The 20,207-nt window shown below is 41.7% G+C and overlaps 1 protein-coding gene and 1 long non-coding RNA gene across 2 annotated transcripts; one reads left to right on the top strand and one right to left on the bottom strand.

The window, feature by feature from the left end:
- The first annotated feature begins 654 nt into the window (after positions 1–654).
- On the top strand, positions 655–15,051 carry fkbp9 (FKBP prolyl isomerase 9). Its single transcript, XM_026156956.2, has 10 exons — positions 655–1,014; positions 1,758–1,903; positions 4,184–4,373; positions 4,453–4,598; positions 6,815–7,004; positions 10,235–10,380; positions 10,688–10,877; positions 13,009–13,154; positions 13,742–13,905; positions 13,982–15,051. Exons 1-10 carry the CDS (start codon positions 812–814, stop codon positions 14,159–14,161), a joined length of 1,701 nt encoding a protein of 566 aa, XP_026012741.2. The 5' UTR covers positions 655–811; the 3' UTR covers positions 14,162–15,051.
- Positions 5,901–6,373, bottom strand: LOC145423456 (uncharacterized). The gene is made up of 2 exons (XR_013904499.1): positions 6,230–6,373; positions 5,901–6,146 (listed from the first exon to the last, which is right to left on the bottom strand). It is a non-coding gene; the product is annotated as an uncharacterized LOC145423456 (long non-coding RNA).
- Positions 15,052–20,207: the final 5,156 nt, after the last annotated feature.

Raw genomic sequence — 20,207 nt, 5'->3', positions numbered from 1 at the left:
GTATTTACCGTCTGCTTTACTTTTTTACAATATTTTTTTCACATTTAAAGCTTGAACCTCTTTCTTGCCTAATTGAACCCCCGGTGAGATTGTCCCCCCTCCACCTCTTCTCCTCCCACTGCCACGTAGAAACATTCCTGCTCTGTCTGCCTCCCCTCCAAAAACCTGAACACCACCAACATAACTCTATCTGTGCGTAAAGTCAGCAGCAATCGTTATGCGTGCTGCTTATTCTTACGCTTTGACTATAAATCAGAGGCGTAGCCAGATATGCAGATATTGTTATTTTTTTTTATGGATCCAGGTGGATGTGTCCGCATCTGTTTGGAGACCCCAATGTTTCCACGTTGACACATAACTCGGGCAGCACTGCGCAAGAGCAAAGCGCGGTGCCCCAACTATCCCATTCAATTGCAAAGGGCGTTAAGTCAGCTGGAGCGAAACACGGAAGTAATACGTCACTGTGTCAAAATAAGAGTCAAATTTTCTAATCTAATATTGTGTGTTTTTTGCTTGTGTGGCACAGATATATTGGACCACACGTTTCAACCTCTTGTATTTGGGTTTTATTAACAATGCGTCACATTTAGACGAATAGTCAAAGTTTTACTTGTAATATTCAAACCGGATGTAGTGCGGCTTTTTCTCTGGCTTGACACGTGATCAGTCCTATGCTGGAACCAGAAGCAGGACTTGTGTCCAAATCGGAGTAGAGGAAATCAAAGCACCGGGGGACAGGGAGTCAGCGGGCACACAGGCAGGCCGTACCCACAGTTACCTCCATCGTCTCAAATCGTTCTCCTCGGTCACAATGATCAAGTGCGCGCAAGGGGTGTTGTATCTCTCGGTTCTGGTGACGTTCGCCGCCTGCAACGCTCCTCCGGTACCGTTAGACGACATCCTCATTGAGAAAACCTCCGTGCCAGAGCAGTGTGTGCGCGCGGTCAAAGTGGGAGATTTTGTCAGGTATCACTACATCGGCACGTTTCCAGACGGCAACAAGTTCGACTCCAGGTGAGTGTCTCACATCTGCATTATTTCCCTCTCACTTTAGCACCTTTGCGTTTAGAAGACCGGCTGCACGGTCCGAGCAGCGTGCGCGATGCGTAAAAGTGCGCGTTTAGTGGTTCGCCCCTGTGAGCCACGCAGGCAACCAGACAGCCTGAGCTCTGGTGCTTAATCTCAGGGTCCAAAACTGTTTTTGTGTCGTCTGGAAAACAGACGGTAACAGGGATTACACAGGACCCCGATCTGAGAGATAATTTAGTTTCAGTTTTATTTGTCATATGCAAGTTAGCACAGGGTCAGTTAAACTAGTTTTTGTTTTATGCAGCTGCTTCTTCCACGACCTTTAAAGTCCCCCGAACTCCACTTTGCAAACCACTGACAGTGAAAATGTCTTGCACAGTGGTCAGCTGGGCAGACACCCAAAGCCCCACATACACTGTCACATTTGATTTACTGCACAATTGATTACAGCATAAACTATGATGCACTCTGCAGATTAAGATAACACCGTGGCCCAGTTTTAGTGAGAAATAGACTTACATTTTTGCACAAGAGTCTTTATGTTAAATCTTTAGAAATAAAAGGCTGTTAAGATGTTGAAATATGAAAAAGAAAGGCAGTCACTTTAAAAACCTGAAGTCATTGCCTCAAAGGAAATATGATTAAAGCCAGGGAATAAAACGATTCATGTTACACAGCAACATCCTCATAGATAATTCCCTGACAGTCTGTTTTTGTGCATGTTTTAGTTATGACCGTGGCAGCACGTACAATGTCTTTGTTGGCAAGAAGCAGTTGATTGAAGGGATGGACAAAGCTCTCGTGGGAATGTGTGTCAACGAGAGAAGACTGGTGAAGATCCCACCTCAACTCGCCTACGGAAAACAAGGCTACGGTGCGTATGTCTGAATGTGTGCCAAACTCATATCAGCACATTGCTGTCCTATATGACTGATTGTTTGGAATGAGAACAAAACTTCTGTGCCAAACTCTGGGACGTTAGGGCACAGACTGGTGTTTATCCCTCTGTAGTTACTATAAATATATCTCTGGCAAAGCTAATCATAACAAAGAGAGATCTTGGTGGGATATTTGCAGGAGCACAAGGCGGAGAAGTTACAGTCTTTGATGAATGCTCTGACTTTTGTTCTGTTGAAGTCAGTGGAAGCAAAGAGGAAGTGGGCTGCCCCTAAGCATCCATGTTGAATGATGTCAGAGGGGCATCACAGACCAGGAAGCAGACCAGAGGAAGCCGCTGTGGATTTTCAGCTGTGAATGTTTCTGCATCAGCTGCAAGCAGATACACTGTCACGTCATTAGTGTGTGTGTGGAAATGAAAAAAACCTGGGCCGTTGTTCAGAAATCAGTGTGTTTGTGTGAGAAAATGCATATATTGTGGGAGTCACAGGATGTGAAGCTATGTTTACAAGAAGAGAGAGGTGTGTATATTTGAGAAAGAGCATGAAATATTTCTATCCCATTATCTAATGGGAAAGAGAGAGAAAGAGCGGGCATGTGTAGACAGGTAAAGGCTGAGGCTGTGTCCTCTACCGCTGCCTGTTTTAGAGGGATCAAACAAGGAAAAAGAAAACAGAGCGCTGAGATAGACGGAGCACTCTGAAGTGGTAGAGGGAAAATTTTGCCAGAAGAGACTGCCAACTCATCAGTAGTAAAATCACAATGGCTACCACACACTCAGGCCCTCCATCTCCTCCTCCCGTCCCCTTACCTTCGCTTTCTTCACTTTACATCCATATCTTCTGTCTGCTCACAAAGCTTCTGTGAAACAGTATAAGAATATTTGAAGAAGCCTATTTCTGCTACTGAAAAACAAAACAAAACACATTTTTGCCATTCATATCTCAAAATCTCAACTTACTAACTCAAACTCATGAAAAAATGACTTGAAATATTGAGCTATTACGTCAAAACTTTTAGATAATAACACGAAATTTTGAGTTATGGGTGACAAAAACTAGATTTTTGTTTCCGGCTTCCACAGAGAAGTGAAGCAGAGACTCCAGAGAAACAGTTTATACCTGCAGTTTATAACGTGCAGAGAACAATCACATTTACACACATACAGTGGGGCAAAAAAGTATTTAGTCAGCCACCGATTGTGCAAGTTCCCCCACCTAAAATGATGACAGAGGTCAGTAATTTGCACCAGAGGTACACTTCAACTGTGAGAGACAGAATGTGAAAAAAAAAAACCATGAATCCACATGGTAGGATTTGTAAAGAATTTATTCGTAAATCAGGGTGGAAAATAAGTATTTGGTCAATAACAAAAATACAACTCAATACTTTGTAACATAACCTTTGTTGGCAATAACAGAGGTCAAACGTTTACTATAGGTCTTTACCAGGTTTGCACACACAGTAGCTGGTATTTTGGCCCATTCCTCCATGGCGGAGTTTGGAGTCTGACTGTTTGAGGCTGTGGACAGGTGTCTTTTATACAGATGATCAGTTCAAACAGGTGCCATTCATACAGGTAACGAGTGGGGGACAGAAAAGCTTCTTACAGAAGACGTTACAGGTCTGTGAGAGCCAGAGATTTTCCTTGTTTGAGGTGACCAAATACTTATTTTCCACCCTAATTTACGAATAAATTCTTTACAAATCCTACCATGTGAATTCATGGATTTTTTTTTCACATTCTGTCTCTCACAGTTGAAGTGTACCTCTGGTGCAAATTACTGACCTCTGTCCTCATTTTAAGTGGGGGAACTTGCACAATCGGTGGCTGACTAAATACTTTTTTGCCCCACTGTATTATATACACTCACCAGTCAATTTATTAGGTACACCTTGCTAGTACTAGGTTGGACCATCTTGTGGCGCCAGAGCTGCCTAAATGTTTTGAGGCATAAATTCAACCATGTGCTGGAAACATTTCCGAAAGACTTTGGTCCATATTGACATGATAACGTCACAAAGCTGCTGCAGATTTGTTGGTCACGCATCCACGATGTGAATGTCCAGTTTAACTTAACTAAAAATTTCAGCTACAGGAAAGAAATCAAATCAAAAGGAAGGTTAAAACACTTAAAACTGAACAATATCAGGATTTCCTGTAAAAGCTCATCAGAAAAACCAGAATCGATTGTTTATTTAATCCAGATATCCCACTGCAGAGTTTAAGAATCACCTGCCGTCCTCTCCTCCACAGGTGACATCATCCCTCCTGACTCCATCCTCCACTTTGACGTCCTGCTCCTCGATGTGTGGAACCCCGAGGATGGCGTCCAGACAAACACTTACCACACGCCCTCCGTCTGCTCCAGAAAGGTGGAAGTGTCTGACTACATCCGCTACCACTATAACGGCACGCTGCTGGACGGGACCCTCTTTGATTCCAGGTTTGTCTCGTACAAGCTGTCATTCATGCATCAATCCACCTGCACACTTACAGCCTGTTTTCGCCACTCTCTGCTGCAGTCACACCCGCATGAGGACCTATGACACTTACGTCGGGATCGGCTGGCTGATCGCCGGTATGGATCAGGGTCTTCTGGGAATGTGTGTTGGAGAGAGGCGCATCATCACTATGCCCCCATCACTTGGATATGGAGAGAATGGAGATGGTGAGTTTTGATGTGATTAGTTCCTTAAAGTCTTCTGTCAGACTGACGACCTGTCTATGGCGTACCCCGTCTCCTGCTCTACGACAGCTGGGATAAGCAGTCAAGAAAATAGACGGATGGATTTCCAGTTTCTTCAAGTTTTACTACAAACACTAGAATTTAGGTGAAAAGAAGCAGCTGCACTAATACCATCCAATATGTATCCTGTTAATCACACTAGGCTGAGTTTAGATAGATCTACAATAAACAAGACACTTTAAGTAAACGTGCCACACAATGACCTTATAGTATGAGAGAGTGCAGAGGCGGCAAAAGTACAGATATTAGGTACTTAAGTAGAAGTACTAGGGTTTAGAAGTACTCTGATCAAAGTTAAAGTACTGATTTAACTTCTTTACTCAAGTAAAAGTAAAAAAGTACAGGCTCAGAAATGTACTCAAAGTAATTATGTAAAAAGTTATTTTTTTAGAGGACTTTTCTGCACCTTGTGGAACCTTGTGGTATATTAATATAATAAAATATTAATTTAACAAAATGACATTATAAAATGGGAATAGAAATTGTATATGTTTAGTTAGTCTGACAAACTTTGTGGATATAAATGTTAGATGTGAAAAGAGCTGACCTTTAAAAAAACATTACTCCCTTTGTCCTCCCTCCTCTTCTGTAGGGCTAGCTAGATGCTGAAGTACCACGAAAAACTTACCACAAAACTTGTGAACAGTCACACTTGTTCAAAACAAACAAACAAAAACAAACAAAAAACCAACTTTAACCCACTGGTGGTATATATTATGCATAAACGATATCGTTTTGCCTCTTTCATCCATTTATGTGCAATAACCCCGGTGACTGATACACCATTAGGATTAGTTTTCGTGTATTACTGTTTAGGCTCATATCGAATTAACGCTTTGAAGGCCCACTGTGATATAAAATAACAATAACTCCCCTCAAATGTCTTTAACTAAAGGTAATGAGCCTGTTTTGAAAATCTAAGTATACACAAATATATTTGTGTGAAAACGTATGGAGTAAAAGTACAAAGCAGCCAGAAAAATAACTTCGTAACTAAAGTACAGATACCTGAAAAATTCAACTTAAGTACAGTAACTGAGCATTTGTATTTATACTTTCTACCGCTTTACAAGAGTGATAAAAAGAAAGAAAAGTAGACAGTAAAAGTAAGACTGACACTGTTTAAAGGTAGTGGAAATTGCATTAATAAAAAAAACACTATAAACTGAAGAAAAACAGCTGCATGTGTCATGGCTACTGAACGGACCCACGCGCAGACAGTTCTTTCAAGGAAACAAAAAGGGGATTTATTTACAATAGGGATCACCTTAGTGCAAAATATATGTACAGTGAGTTGGGAGGGGGTCCAGGGCTCCAGGGAGAGAAGGGGGGGGATCCACACACACGCTTCCTCTTCCACTCAGTCACCGCCACCGCTCCTCCGCACACACGCACTCCTCTTCAGCCGCACTCGCTCCAACACTCCACACACTGCCCCACTTGGACAGGTCCGGTGATTCGGTCCAGAATCTACAGACAGAAGGTCAAAGGTTAGTTCCACAACATAAAACACGTGTAAGCGATTCTTCTTTGAATATGCCGCGAGCACGAACTCAGGTGGTTCGACGTTCCAGCGGTGAGCTGCTCTGTGCCACTGCCTTAAATAGCAGCTGGGGAAATCAGCCAGATCAGCCGCAGGTGGACACCATCCACAGGGGTGCGTGGGCCAAGAGTGAGAGCCCGTAATGAGCTCCACCCAGGCAGAGAGGAGGAGGAGAGACAAAAAACTAAAACTAACAACAACAAAACCTGTAGCCAGCGTGGGCCAACCAGAGAGACACGGGGACCGTGACAGCATGCAGGTAAAATAAGTTAAGTAATAGGAAGTTTATCCTTCATCCATTGCGCAGCACGGTTATGTGACTACCTGCTGGAGGAAATTAAGATGGAATGATTCACAACACCTTTGTGTATGTGAGTTATTAACAAGTTCAACTGAAACCGGTTGTGTTTAAGGGTAAGAAAACCCGCTTACTCACACTCTATCATTAACAAGCACAAACATTATTACTAAGGCTCCCGTGCTCTCATCTTCACATCACATTATCGTGATCTGATTTGCTGAAAGTTTGGGAATAGCAACCTGAGCCCAGAAAAATAAAGAGTTTAGCTTCTTCGTCATCTTCTTCTCTCCTCAGGCAGTGACATCCCAGGACAGGCTTCCCTGGTGTTTGATGTTGTCCTCTTGGACCTCCACAATCCCAGAGACGGGATCACAGTGACTAACCAAGTGGCGCCCGAGTCCTGCACGAGGAAGAGTGTTTCTGGAGACTTTGTGCGTTACCACTACAACGGCAGCCTTCTGGATGGGACATTTTTCGATTCTAGGTATGTATTCATCATAGAGGGAAACTTGTTCTCGTGGTTCCTAAATAAAAACCGTTTATTGCCCGCTGTTTCTCAAGTAGCCTCACGGTGGCAGCATTTCTCTGGAGACACAAAGAGGAATCGAAACTTAAACTTCAAGTAGAAACTTCCTGCACATCTGTGTCACATAATAGTGTAACTGTTTTAAGTTTAAAATCTCTCTTCTTGTGGTATTTCTTGTGGATTTGAAAAAGCCTGATTTAGAGCGGCATTGCTTGTATGCTAAATTTAGAACCACAAAGGACACAAATAAGAGATACAGTCAGAAACTAATTTGATTTGAAAAATCAAAACAAAACGCAAGAAAGGTGTGGTTTAGTTTTCTGAAGAAAGATGTCATATGTAATAAGATAAGATTTCATCATTTATCATCATCATTTCATCTATCAGGTCAAGTACATGCGCCCAACAACTTGTTGAATCTGTGCCACAAAGAAATAACACGAAATGTACCACGAAATATTGCCAGTGAATGCAAGAAAAAAGGAAAAAAGAAACACATTTGCACTCATAGCTGATTTGCACTGTGTGCATTTCTTTGGTATCTGCGTCATATGACGCAGAGTTATTCAAGGTAAACAAACAAATGTACAAACAAATGCACGCTGTTGGTTGCAGCTTACGCCCAGTGGTTTGCATCATCACCAAATGAGCTGACGTTGGATTTTAACGTCTGGGTAGTCTCACAGCTAAGTGTCTTTATCCTTATTCCACACAGCTAGCAGCTAGCACACTGTGTCCATCACAATAAAGCCAGTAAATCTGGTATTGTTCATTTAACCTCAGTCTAAGGTAATGCACATAAACATTCAGCATCTTCAGAGAGAGGCTCTGCGGTTCTTGGAGGTTTTGCAGATGTTGAATGAGAACATTCCCTTTAGGAGCTTCTTTCAAAACAAGGGAGAGTTGATTTTAGATGCAGCAGCATTTTTTTTTAGCTTGTTTAGTATTTATTTGTGTGTAGGAATTACATTTACACCCTAAATGCAGGAAACCAATAAGCGGGTAATGAGTCACTCCTGAATTCAGTCATCCAAATCGTGAGTTAATAAGGACTAACATCTGCCTCTATTAGACTGTTTATTTTCAGCATAACCATATTTGCATATACAGTGTGCTGAAATATTGTCTCCCCCTTAGGTCTACGTGAATCAAAAATATATTTTAAAAAATTAAAATCTGCAAAACTCAAAAACTACGAGTTTTAATTAAATCAAATCACATTTATTTCTTTAGCACATTTAAAAGACCAGTGTACATCATAGAGCTTCACAATAGTACCGCAATGTGGGGAGAAACAAGGGACAAATTGAACAATTACAATAAGATGGTATGGAGTGCAAGCCGGAAGAAAGTCAAACTAATTTGCTTCAAAGGCTAAATTATACAGGTAAGTTTTTAGGCACGATTTAAACAATTGAATAGATTCAGATGTACGGACATCAACTGGGAGATTATTCCAGAGTCTAGGAGCGGCAACAGCAAAGGCACGGTCACCTCTGGCTTTTCAACGAGACCTTGGTTGCACTAAGAGCAGTTGGCTAGAAGATCTTAGTGCTCTCTTGGGGTTATACAGGTCAAGGAGATCAGTTAAATAACTAGGTGCTGTTAAATACCCCAATTCTTTGATCTTTGGGCTGAAGGAAGAACAACACTGAGTGTTTAATGCTCAATCAACAATCTCTTTATTCCATACAACACTTTCCACAGGAGGGTGTCTTGAAGTGTGTGACAGTTACACATAGCTTCTTCCCCTCCCCCCTCCAGGGTCATGAAGCCTAAACCCTCACATTCTTTCTATCTTACGGCGCCTAAGTGATGGCCTTGGCTTCCTGTTTTATCTCTTCCTGATGAGATGGGGCAGAAAACCTCTACCCAGTATGCTGTGTTCTCTTTGTAATCTGAAAAAGGAAGGTCATGATTCTACACAAACAGCATTTCTTATAACTCAGCAGTGTAATGCATCATAAAACAGTCTAATAAATCTAATGTTTTCTCACCTTCTTGTAGATCTGGAGTGTAATGCAACCTAAAACAATATGATGATTTCACAATCTTTAATCAAAGGCATAATGTGGCCTATATAGCGGTATAATGAGCTGCTTTTATGCACTTTCTGGTTCAGTTTTGAAGACATCACCGTATTCAAAACACATCAATCATGATTCCTCCTCAATGGCTAATCGTAAACATAAAACAAAAATAATCTTTCCAAAACAACCTCCTATGTCTGCTGCAAATGTCAAGGCGACCCGATAACCACAATAATAGAGTATAAAAAACTATTTATACACAGAATTTAACACTGTAACCTGACGTGTGTAGATTCGTAGTCATCCCGGTCATGGTAGTCTCAGGAGCTTAGGGCGCCCGACTGTCTGCCACCTACAATGCTGGTGCCTCAATCTCCACTCACATCTTGCATCTCAATGAGTCACAGGATGGTGCAAGGCCTCACAATGGTTTCACACAAAACCTCTCCTGTTATTGACCCATGCCGTTTTCACACCTTGACTCATGATTAATGGGTCAACAACTCCTTTAAGGGACAACCCCCGCTAGGGTTTAAATACCTGGGACTCTCTACCGGTTTGTTTTGCAAATGAAGAAGTTTCTCAGATGAGAGGTGAAACTTCTTCAAGAAACTTAAAGAAGTCCAGTGGCTTTCTTTCCAAGCTTCTTAGACTATAACCAGTACAAAATGTAAACATGGATAGCAGGGATTAAAGAGGAACTGTGATAATAACGCGTCATATTTCTAAAGACAATCACAAAACATGTCAGATCAAGTGTTATCTGTTATCTGTCTTATCCATTAGAGAGAGAAGTGTGCATTGTTGCCCGTGTGTGTACAAGTCTGAACTAAGAGAGCAAAACTTACAAAATTTGGGTGACACTGGTGTGATCCGACAGCAGACTGGGTAGAGGGCATATCACAAAGGAGGAAATTAAGTCCCTGGTTTGATTATCTGCTAGATAGATGTTTTTTGTGTGTGTTTATCTCTTTGTTCATTACCCTGTGTCTATAAAGGAAAACTGACTTTTGCAATGTGTTGCGGTGTTTTTACCTCCTCCATATCGGCGTGCATCTGAAACTCAAGCTTAAGCTATGACTAACTTTATTATATGAGGGTAAAAAACAAACAGTTTTTACCTTCAAAATTATTTTCCTAATATTTTCTTTTCCTCAGCTACTCTCGTAATCGTACCTACGACACATACGTGGGTCGAGGCTACGTGATCGCCGGCATGGATGAGGGCCTGATCGGAGTCTGCATTGGGGAGAGACGCACCATCACCATCCCCCCGCATCTCGGTTACGGAGAGGAGGGCACAGGTGCGTATGTGTAATGCTCAGATTCATTGGCTCAGTGAGAGAAAGATCATAAGAGTCATGAGCCATGAGATCAGAAGTGCTTGTTGTGCCATTTATCATGCGTTCTTCTTGTGGTAGAGAAAACAGAAGGTCTGCTGTAGCGACGAGACATAAACGTTCGTTTTTGAGAACGTCTTTGTACAAATGTGCACGCTTTCCACTCAAGATTCAATAAATTAAAAAGAAATTCTGGATTCTTGTTTTGACTGAAATCACAGGTAGATTCAACTCATTTTTTCCCCTTTCCACATCTCTCTCTCTCTCTCAGGCACAAAGATCCCAGGCTCAGCAGTGCTGGTGTTCGACGTCCACATCATCGACTTCCACAACCCCTCGGATAACACTGAGATCACCGCCACTTTCAAGCCAGAAGAGTGTGACAAGCAAACTAAGAAGGGAGACTTTGTTAAATACCACTACAATGCCTCTCTGATGGACGGCACATCCATCGACTCCACGTAAGTAAAGCTCTGTTGGACTCTTCTGGGAGAGCAAAAAAAAAAAAAGGTAACAGAGAAACTGAGACTTATTAGTGCAGAGTTGGGATTGACCTAAATGGAGGCGTCAGCGTAAAGGTGGGAGTTAAAATTTAATAGCAAGGCCACCTTCTTCCAGACCACCTGCAGGAGCGAAAGAATGGGGGGTTGAGAGCTTAGTGGGGGGAGGGACGACACACAGTGAACCATGTCTGAGGCCAGCTGAAATCCCCGGCTGGAACAAGGTTTTGGGGCAGAGGGAGTGCTTCGGATTTTGGCCAATTTACTCTACATCCTGATATATTAGAGAACCGGTTAATAATTCTTAAGAGATCAGGTAAAGCGTGTTATAGCTGTGAAATCAGGACCAGAGCATCATCAACATTCAGATAATTTTAAAAATTTGATTTAAAAACTTTAAGCAGTGATCACAGAGTCTCTCAAGTTTTACTTGCAGCAAGAAGTCAGAGGGTACAGATTAAGACTAAAACTTACAGCTCACGGATGCGATTATAGCTGGAGTCACATCCTAAGTTACACAATTAGCCTTTCAAAATTGTGGAATTTTCCATACATGTGCCATCATGCCGAGGCATACAATCTTATCTTTATTAGCTCCGACTCAGCCCCGTTTCAGGGTCAGTTTTCTTTTCAACAGCAGTCTTCTTGCAAGTACATCATAATCAACTGATCTCATACAGACGTAAGTCGAGCAACAGTTTAACATAATTAAAATTTTTCCTGTAATTAAGAGGGCAGCAATAGATGGCATGATAGGAACTATGACAGAGGTCACATGTAGTGGGTTGATAGCAGGTTAGTAAAGCTGTTGCTAGGTTAAAAATTGGAGGTGAGATTCAAGTCATTTTTAAGCAACTGTCGATTCAGTTTTTAAAATTCTGTTTAAAAGTAAAACATAAAAAGGGCCATTAGAGGAGAGCAGAACTCACTGAAAACAATTTATTGAAATTCTACAAAAGTGCAGAATCAGTGAATAAAAAGCGGAGGCATCCACCAGATGTCAACCAATAAGCACGTAGATCCACCACAACAGAACCAAGCTTCCCTGAGTCCTCACTTAAACACAGAGACGAGTCATTCTCTGATTTTTTCGTCACCATCCTGACCAAAAACATGTGTTATATGCACAAAAGCTTCATAATGTAGCTATAATATGTAGCCTACAAGATTATTCATGGTAAACATGACTCTGTAACAGTTTCCCCAATGTCCAGCTTGCTGGTCTGGAGCAAAGCCACAAAGCCACAGCAAGATCAGACCATGTAAAGCTCAAGAGCTACATCTCAGACTCAGTTAGCATGGTAAATAAGAGTACAGTTAGCTGTCAGGAGAAAGCCTCTTCTTTCTAAAGAGGTTCGCAAAGTTGCATCAGAGCAAACGACAAGACTTCAGGAGAAGATTTTGTTTGGACAGATGAGACCAAAGCAGAGATGTGTGATGATTTGTGCTTTTTTGCATAGAAACAGCTTCAGGCAGACTGAAGAGGGGGTGTGTCGGATTTCAGCCTTCAAACAGACCTTTTAGCAAGTTTCCTCTTACAGATGTGCATTCAAGTGCGCATAGGTGGTGGTGAAAGCGCCACTTTGTTCACGTTATGCATTTGAAAAAGAAAACTGTCGCTCTACATGTGAATTTCCTTTTTTCCCCCTTTTTATTCCTCACAGCCACTTTAAACTCCTGGTTTAGTGTCCAGCTATCACAAAGATAACATAAGTAGGATCTCTTGAATGGTGAGCTCTTTGTCTGAGCTGTGAGCTCTTTATATAGTAACGATCCCCAGCAATGAGGTCTGCAGGGTCATGTCTCCTCACTGTTTAATGGTTGTTTGAATCCACAATTGTGAGTCATCCTAGCAGCAGGTTATAATTTGCAAAAGTCTTCTTAATGCTGTGGATTCAAACCCACACCGTGATCCTCTGGCCTGCTGAAATTAAGGAAATACACATTATGTTTACAAGTTGAAACTTTTACTTATTCTTAAACAAGAATAAATAAGAAAAACAGATCTCATGTGTGTAGACAGAAATGATGGACATGCTTCCTTTAGCACGGCGACTAATATGCAGCTGTTTTATATGTTTATCTGTTTCAGGTATAATTATGGGAAGACATACAACATAGTCCTGGGAGCAAACCAGGTGGTCCCGGGGATGGAGGATGGACTCATGGACATGTGTGTGGGAGAGAGAAGACACCTTGTTATTCCTCCTCATCTGGGCTATGGGGAGAGGGGAGTCAGTGAGTCACGCACACACGCCCGCACACTCACACTCAGAATGTGTGTGTTTCATTTTAAACTAAATGTGTGTTTCATTTCATTTAAAATGAAACACACATTTTTACTGCGTGCACCTTTCTAGTGGTGCAACACATGAAAGGTTTCTTTCAGTTTCCAGTCATAAAATAAAATTATTGTAAGTATTTACTTAGTTTTGCTGTCTAGCCTGGTCAGGGATGAAAATCCACTTATCAGCAGATTTGGGAAATGCACTGAACCCCTATAGCTCCTCCTGTGGGTGGTGGGCGACACACGAGGGTCTTTCTGGTACTGCCGGGCCTGCCCAGATAAGCAGGAGGAGAGTAGGAGAGAGGATGGATGGATTTAACATGAGAGTAGCATCAGTTCTCCTCATTTAACTAAAAGGATAACCATATTTCCACATTTGTCAAATAGTTCATTGAGCACACAATGACTGTAAACTCCATTTTATAATTTTATAACTTGAGGTTAAAGCACCCAGTGAGCAGTAGAGATAGTTCTCTCTTTTCAGCGGATGTCTGGAACGAGTCACAGTGATTTATTGAGCTTTTATTTGTGCGTCCAGCTGGTGAGGTTCCAGGCAGTGCCGTGCTGGTGTTTGACATCGAGCTGGTTGACATGGAGGAAGGACTTCCTGAAGGCTACATGTTCATCTGGAACGACGAGGTGTCTCCAGACCTCTTCTCTGAGATGGACAAAAACACCGACAAAGAGGTGGAGCCCTCTGAGGTATGTCAAGTTGCTCTTATCAAGATTTTCTCTTAACCATCACCATTAATTTACCATCCCCTTTTTGTTTGCACAGTTCACTGACTACATCATGCAGCAGGTGACTGAGGGTAAAGGTCGCCTGGCTCCTGGCTTTGATCCTTACCGCATCATTGACAACATGTTCTCCAACCAGGACCGCAACGGTGACGGAAAGATCACAGAGGCAGAGTTCAAACTTAAAGCCGATGAGGCTGCTGCCCACGACGAGCTATGACGTGCTTTATAGCGCGAGGGTATAAGGCAAAGGGTCAGATAGTTGGGGAAATGGGGACTGATAGTAAATTTGTGGGTGGTAGAGTAGCTGCAGATGGGTTTGTATGTTTAAAGTGTGGAGGGGGAAATGGGCTGACAGAGATTTTGTGGACTTAGATGATAGAGTTAAAGGATGTCTCGTCCATGAAGTGCCAATTGAGTCTGAGAAGAAATAACGAGTATGTAGGATTTAGAAAAAAATCATGTAATTTGAGGACTACGATGGAAATGAATGAATTTTTTAACCTCCTTTCTCATCAAAGGGTATAAAAGCACTCCTGTGTGAGAGAACAAACAAGTGCCTAGTTCCACTTCATCTAGATTAAAAACTCTTTTGACTTTACAGACTTTTATTTTCTTATTTTCTACTCAGTTTGTCCAAACTGTCTTGACAGGAGCACCGAGTTATTCATAATTAACTGTGATACACTGTGATGGAAGAAAGGTTCTTACTCAGAGCTGCCGCTGTTTTTAAAAGTGAAAAATAATAGGGTTTTATTTCCTTTATTTACATTAAACACCTCCCACTGTTTCACTTTTAAATGTCAGCCCACCTTCTGTGTTTTCAGCCGTTAAAATCATTCAGTCACCCTCCAGCTGTCAGGTCTGAAACCTCCATTCCTTCACTCGTTTTTGGTCTACTGTTTGTTCCTTTGCTTGTTTCGGTCTTCTCTGGATGTCTGGCGCGGTTTAGGAATTCGTGTGCAAGTGTGTGCGTGTGTGTGCAAGAGTGAGACAGAGCTATGCAAATAGAGGTTTTTTTTCTATTACTTTTACATTCAGGAGAACACTAAGGCTTGATGTCGCCTGTATCAGCTGAAGATTTCATTCAATTAAATGACCTGGCCTAAATATAATGCTCGCATTGTGTCTTCATTATCAGGTTGATGCCTACATGAGTGTGAGAACTGAGCTCCCTACAGCTTTAACAAATATAAACAAATATCTTTATTTACCCATGCACATGGGGAGTTGTGCACAGTGCAAAGCATCCTGCAGATCTGAGGGGTGCTCCTTCAACCTGTTACATTTTTACTCTAAGTCACACAATGCATTTAGGACACCTTTGACCTAACCCTGATCATTGAATGCATACACACTATCCCATTGCCATTGATATATGCAGTTGTCTTGTCTCCTATATCTTGCCTCCACATTCCTCCTGCTATTCTCAGAAATGAAAAATGTGTTTGCCCCTTTTCTTTCCTCCTCCTTGTTTCTTAAGGTCAGGGCAGAGAGCAGTCACCCTGTAGTGGACTCATACCTGGTGTCTCCTTTCACTACTTTATCTACCCCCACAGTTTCACATGATGCATAGTTTCACATGAATTTCCCCCTGCTCTTTTTCTGCTGCATTTCTGCAAACAGAGGCCTCTTTTTTTTTGATCCTGCAAGCCCTATTTGTTATCCACAAGCCCTTGGCAAATCTCAGAAAATTCTTTTTCCACAACATCACCTTTTGGCTGGATCTGTCAGGACATGTACTGCTCTAAATGTACCTTTTACCCAGTATATGTGAAGGGAAAGCTTTTTATTATAGTCAGAAGAAGATTAGGTGGTCTAATGCCATACTCATCATTAAACATGATTATAGAGGAAAGGTTGATTAGCACTTGTTGTCAGGGGTTTGCAGAGATTAAGTGTTAGGACAATTCTCTTACCAAGTGAGAGGACACCGCAAGAGTGAGATTAAAGATCTATACGGCAAACATAGTCTAAACAGACTTGAGATATCTTAGTCACAGTGGAAAAACAAATATCACCCCCATAGGTGAAAAAACCCTGAACCATTTAAACTGCTGTGAGCAGCCTGAGTAGCACTTTCATTTCCTCTGCAGATGCAGGGGAAATGCATCTAGGCTGATTTAAGAAATCACTGCACCATTCAACCCTATCAGCTTTTTTCTTTTTAAGAAGTTAACTTTACTGCCATTGAAATAAAGGTTGTTCAGACTGTAATCAGGACAGGCAGCCTACTTTATGTTATGGGAAATTAGGAAAACACACAACCTTCTAGTCGATAAACTCTGTGAAAATCTTCGGTATTACACAACGATATGCCGGATAACTGCTTAGTGCTCTGTGCATCCGCTCCTGAAAGTGAGAGAGTCTAGGTCTTGGCCAGGACTGCAAGGTTAGATACATTTGCATGTTTAAAACTCTGAAATGCAGGTGCAAGTATCTCGTTACAATACACAAAATCTGTTTGTCTGCAAACTCATCCTACATGATCTGGAACTTAGCAACCAAATGTGGTGCACAGGTACATCTTAGGCCCTTGAAGAGTCTTATCATCACATTGCCAAGTAATCAACTACCAAATGAACTAAAATGACCCATTTTTAGCAATTATGCACTTGTGCAATCTTATACAAGCATCAAATTTTAATTTTGGGACATTAACATTTAATTTATATTCACAAAGTATCCATATATAATGATACATATACATTATGGCCTAACAACCCACTAAGATGACCTTTATATGGGGTTATTAAAGTAGGACATTGGCATGGGCGTACACTTGTGCGGTATAAATCAAGAGACCTAACAGGTAGGTTTTAGACATAACTCGTCATTAAAAGCTTTTCCTGTGACGCTAGTGTTTCTAAGACACTGATTATTGTCACACATCATATTTTACCAATTTTTGTGATTTTCCCCCCCCACATAGTACAAAAACCATTAAGGGCTGTTTAGCAGTGGAGTCTGACCCAGCTACACTTGGAGAGGTAGGGCAGAGCGATTCAGGCACCTGTTGTATAACAACCTGATAAATTGCTTCCAGTTCTCGCCCAAGGGAAACATTTAAACTTGACATTAAACATTAAGATAAAAGCATAAGTAAGAAACATAAAGCAATCATTTGAGAACATCTGTAAAACTGTGACACTGGTTCACCTTAAAGCCCTTTTTAACTCCTAGATTCAAACCAAGGCGTGCCTTCAGAGTGTTTTGCGTCACCAAAACTAGCACCTGTGCAGGTCCTGGAACTAACAGGTGAGACGAAAGAGCGTTCAGTTTAACTGAACTTGAAATAAATGCAGAATGAAAGGTGCTGCAAAAAACATAATAAGAGCAACTGAGCCATGCTCCCTGACCCAAGAGTTTGATACAGAAACAGCATTTCAGAGGAAAACAAATCCGTTCAGGCCATCATATGTTATTCTGTCCTTAGACACCGAGTAATGCACCAACAGCCTGCTGTTTGCAGAGCGTTGAACTGTAGGATTTCTGCATATTTTCTGCTTGGACACTTTGACATGTGTTGCTTATATAGCTGAACATATATCAACCTCAATGCATCACCTTAATAGCATAAAGTTATCAAAACAGGGCCCTGTTTCAGGAAGCCGGTTTAGTGGAAAAACTGAGTAAGTATACCCTGAGTTAATGAAAACTCTGGGTTTTCGGTTTCACAAAGCGAGTTCAGATGGAGCCTCAGTGAGTCACTATGACGACACACTCCGTGAAGCTAACCTGCCCCCTAGCAGGTTACGCAAAACTGTAAGCTGTCGTCTGTGAGGCGTGAGCAGTGTTTGTTTGTAACATAGTTCATGATGGAGAAGAAATGCTCACATATGTGGATCCGAAGATCGACGGAATTAGGCATGCTGGTAGGCCGCTCTCGTCAGAAGTAAATCTGCCTCGGCATCATTAAATGTTGTACTGTCTTCAGTGTCATGACTGTGTGCAGGCAGGCAGGGAAATGGACCCAAAATGCAGGACCCACGGAGGCGAGGGTGAACTCAAAATAAACAGCTTTATTGACAGTTTTTTGTCAGATTGTACAGGACACTAACTAAACTGGGAAAAACATAAACTAACAGACAGGCAAACAGGTTAACGGAACACACAGCAAAGTTCGATGGTACGACGCGACAACAAGCAGGGGAAGACGCTCACACTAAATACAAGAGGTGAACAGGACTAAGAGGAAACAGCTGGGAGACAGGCTGGTGCTGATTACACTGACGAGACAGGGAGAGCACAAACGCAACACACTGACAAAAGACACAGATCAAAATAAAACAGGAAATGCACAGACTGGACTCACATGGGCAGACACAAAACAGAGGGAGTGCAACACCAAACCTCTAAGAACAAAAAGGTGTAAACCCCAAGCACACAATCAGCATAAACAACAACAAAGGATCATAATGACAATAACAGAATAATAATAATAAAAATAAACACAAAACGCTGGGTAAATAAATGCACGATGTTTTGGCGGATATACCAGCTTCCACGAGTGTGACTGTTATTTTGAGCGATGAAAAATAATAAAATATAACTTTATTTTTATATTTCAAGATCACAATCTTCTAATCTTCTTTGGGTCTTTGGGTCACAAACTAGAAAAAGTTGCATTTCCTGTGAAAATGCAGTGTGAATTCCTTGTAGTGGAAGTAAAACTATGTGCTGAAAGGAGGTGAAGAAAGTAAAAATTCTGTCAAAAACAGGTGAAGAAGCAGAAATTTTTGCTGTCATCAAGTGAAAAACTGACAATTCTGCTGAAAGGGGGTAAAGAAGCTGAAATTTGTACTGAAGAGAGGTGAAAAAGTTTAACCTTCTGCTGAAAAAAGCTGAAGTAGAACTTTCTGCTGAAAAGAGGTGAAGAAGCTGAATGTACAAACTGCTCCACTGTTAAAACCTAAAAATCCTTGTGTAACAGCTGCCCTGTTTGAGGTGTTAAAATCTCCCAATTCTTTTAATCTTTGGGCTGAAGGAAGGACAATACTCGGTGTGTAAATGCTCAATCACCAATCATTTATTTCCATACAATTCAACACTTATGAGCACAAGCCATCATGATGGGGAGACATGCATGAAGAGGGTCACAGCAAGTCTCAAAATGGTGACGGGTTACTCAGCTTCTTATAACCTCTAGTGGCCCCCACCTAGTCGTAAAAGCCTAAACATTCACATTCTTTCTCTGTTACGGCGCCTAAGTTATGACCTTGGCTCCCTGTCTTTCTGCTTAGCAGTCTGAAATGTCAAGAAACAGTGTAACACATTCACAGCAGATCAAGGGTACAGGGTAATGCACGCCTGTCTAACAAATCCAAAAATGGTCACATTCTTTTAACCCAAAAATATAATGGAAACTAAGCTACATACACAGTACACAATCTAGACTAAAGGATATTATATGACCTACAGCAGTTATGGGCGATCGTAGCTCAAGAGTTGGGAGTTCGCCTTGTAATCGGAAGGTTGCCGGTTCGAGCCCCGGCTTGGACAGTCTCGGTCATTGTGTCCTTGGGCAAGACACTTCACCCGTTGCCTACTGATGGTGGTCAGAGGGCCTGGTGGCGCCAGTGTCCGGCAGCCTCGCCTCTGGGCAGTGTGCTGTGCACAGGGTGGCTGTGGCTACAATGTAGCTTGCCATCACCAGTGTGTGAATGGGTGGATGACTGGATATGTAAAGCGCTTTGGGGTCCTTAGGGACTAGTAAAGCGCTATATAACTACAGGCCATTTAACATAATTTAACTACAGATATAAGATAACATATGATAACAGAATAATCTCACAGAGGTGATGAACCGTAGAAGAACACCAAAGCAAACATTAAAAGCCACCAGATCCCGAGCCGTCCATGTTTGCACCCCTCTGCCACATGCTTAATATGAGCTTGTGTGTGTTTTTTCTTTTTTCCAGCACACTGCACCATTCAGACATTGATCTAACATGCTGACATAAACTGATAAATAGACAGACATTTTAATTTGGGTCGCTACACGTTCCATACAGAGAAGTCTCTCGCTGTGTGCGCACTGCTGAGAAAAAGAAAGCTCAGTCCAGTTCATTTCTTCTCTGTTCCATGAATGTGTCACTATTATTGAGGAGCAAAAATAAGTGGGGCTTGACATCCATCCACTGTGCCAATTACACACTGGTTCTGATAACATCTCATCTCATCTGATCTCCCTCCCTCATCACAAACAAATAAATAAACAATCCTTGAAGCAACGATCCCAAGCACAACAGGAATAAAACTTGCTT

The sequence above is a fragment of the Astatotilapia calliptera genome, chromosome 22 (genome assembly GCF_964374335.1).
Source record: "Astatotilapia calliptera chromosome 22, fAstCal68.1, whole genome shotgun sequence".
Classification (NCBI taxonomy): Eukaryota; Metazoa; Chordata; class Actinopteri; order Cichliformes; family Cichlidae; genus Astatotilapia; species Astatotilapia calliptera.
Note: the sequence above shows the minus strand (reverse complement) of the source record. Positions and strands in the feature narration are given on the sequence as shown.

Excerpts from the sequence above, each read along its gene's own strand:
- fkbp9 (XM_026156956.2), top strand. The coding sequence starts at position 812 with ATGATCAAGTGCGCGCAAGGGGTGTTGTATCTCTCGGTTCTGGTGACG. Across the intron at positions 4,599-6,814 it reads ATATGGAGAGAATGGAGATG|GCAGTGACATCCCAGGACAG; the intron begins GTGAGTTTTGAT and ends TTCTCTCCTCAG. Across the intron at positions 13,906-13,981 it reads AAGAGGTGGAGCCCTCTGAG|TTCACTGACTACATCATGCA; the intron begins GTATGTCAAGTT and ends TTGTTTGCACAG.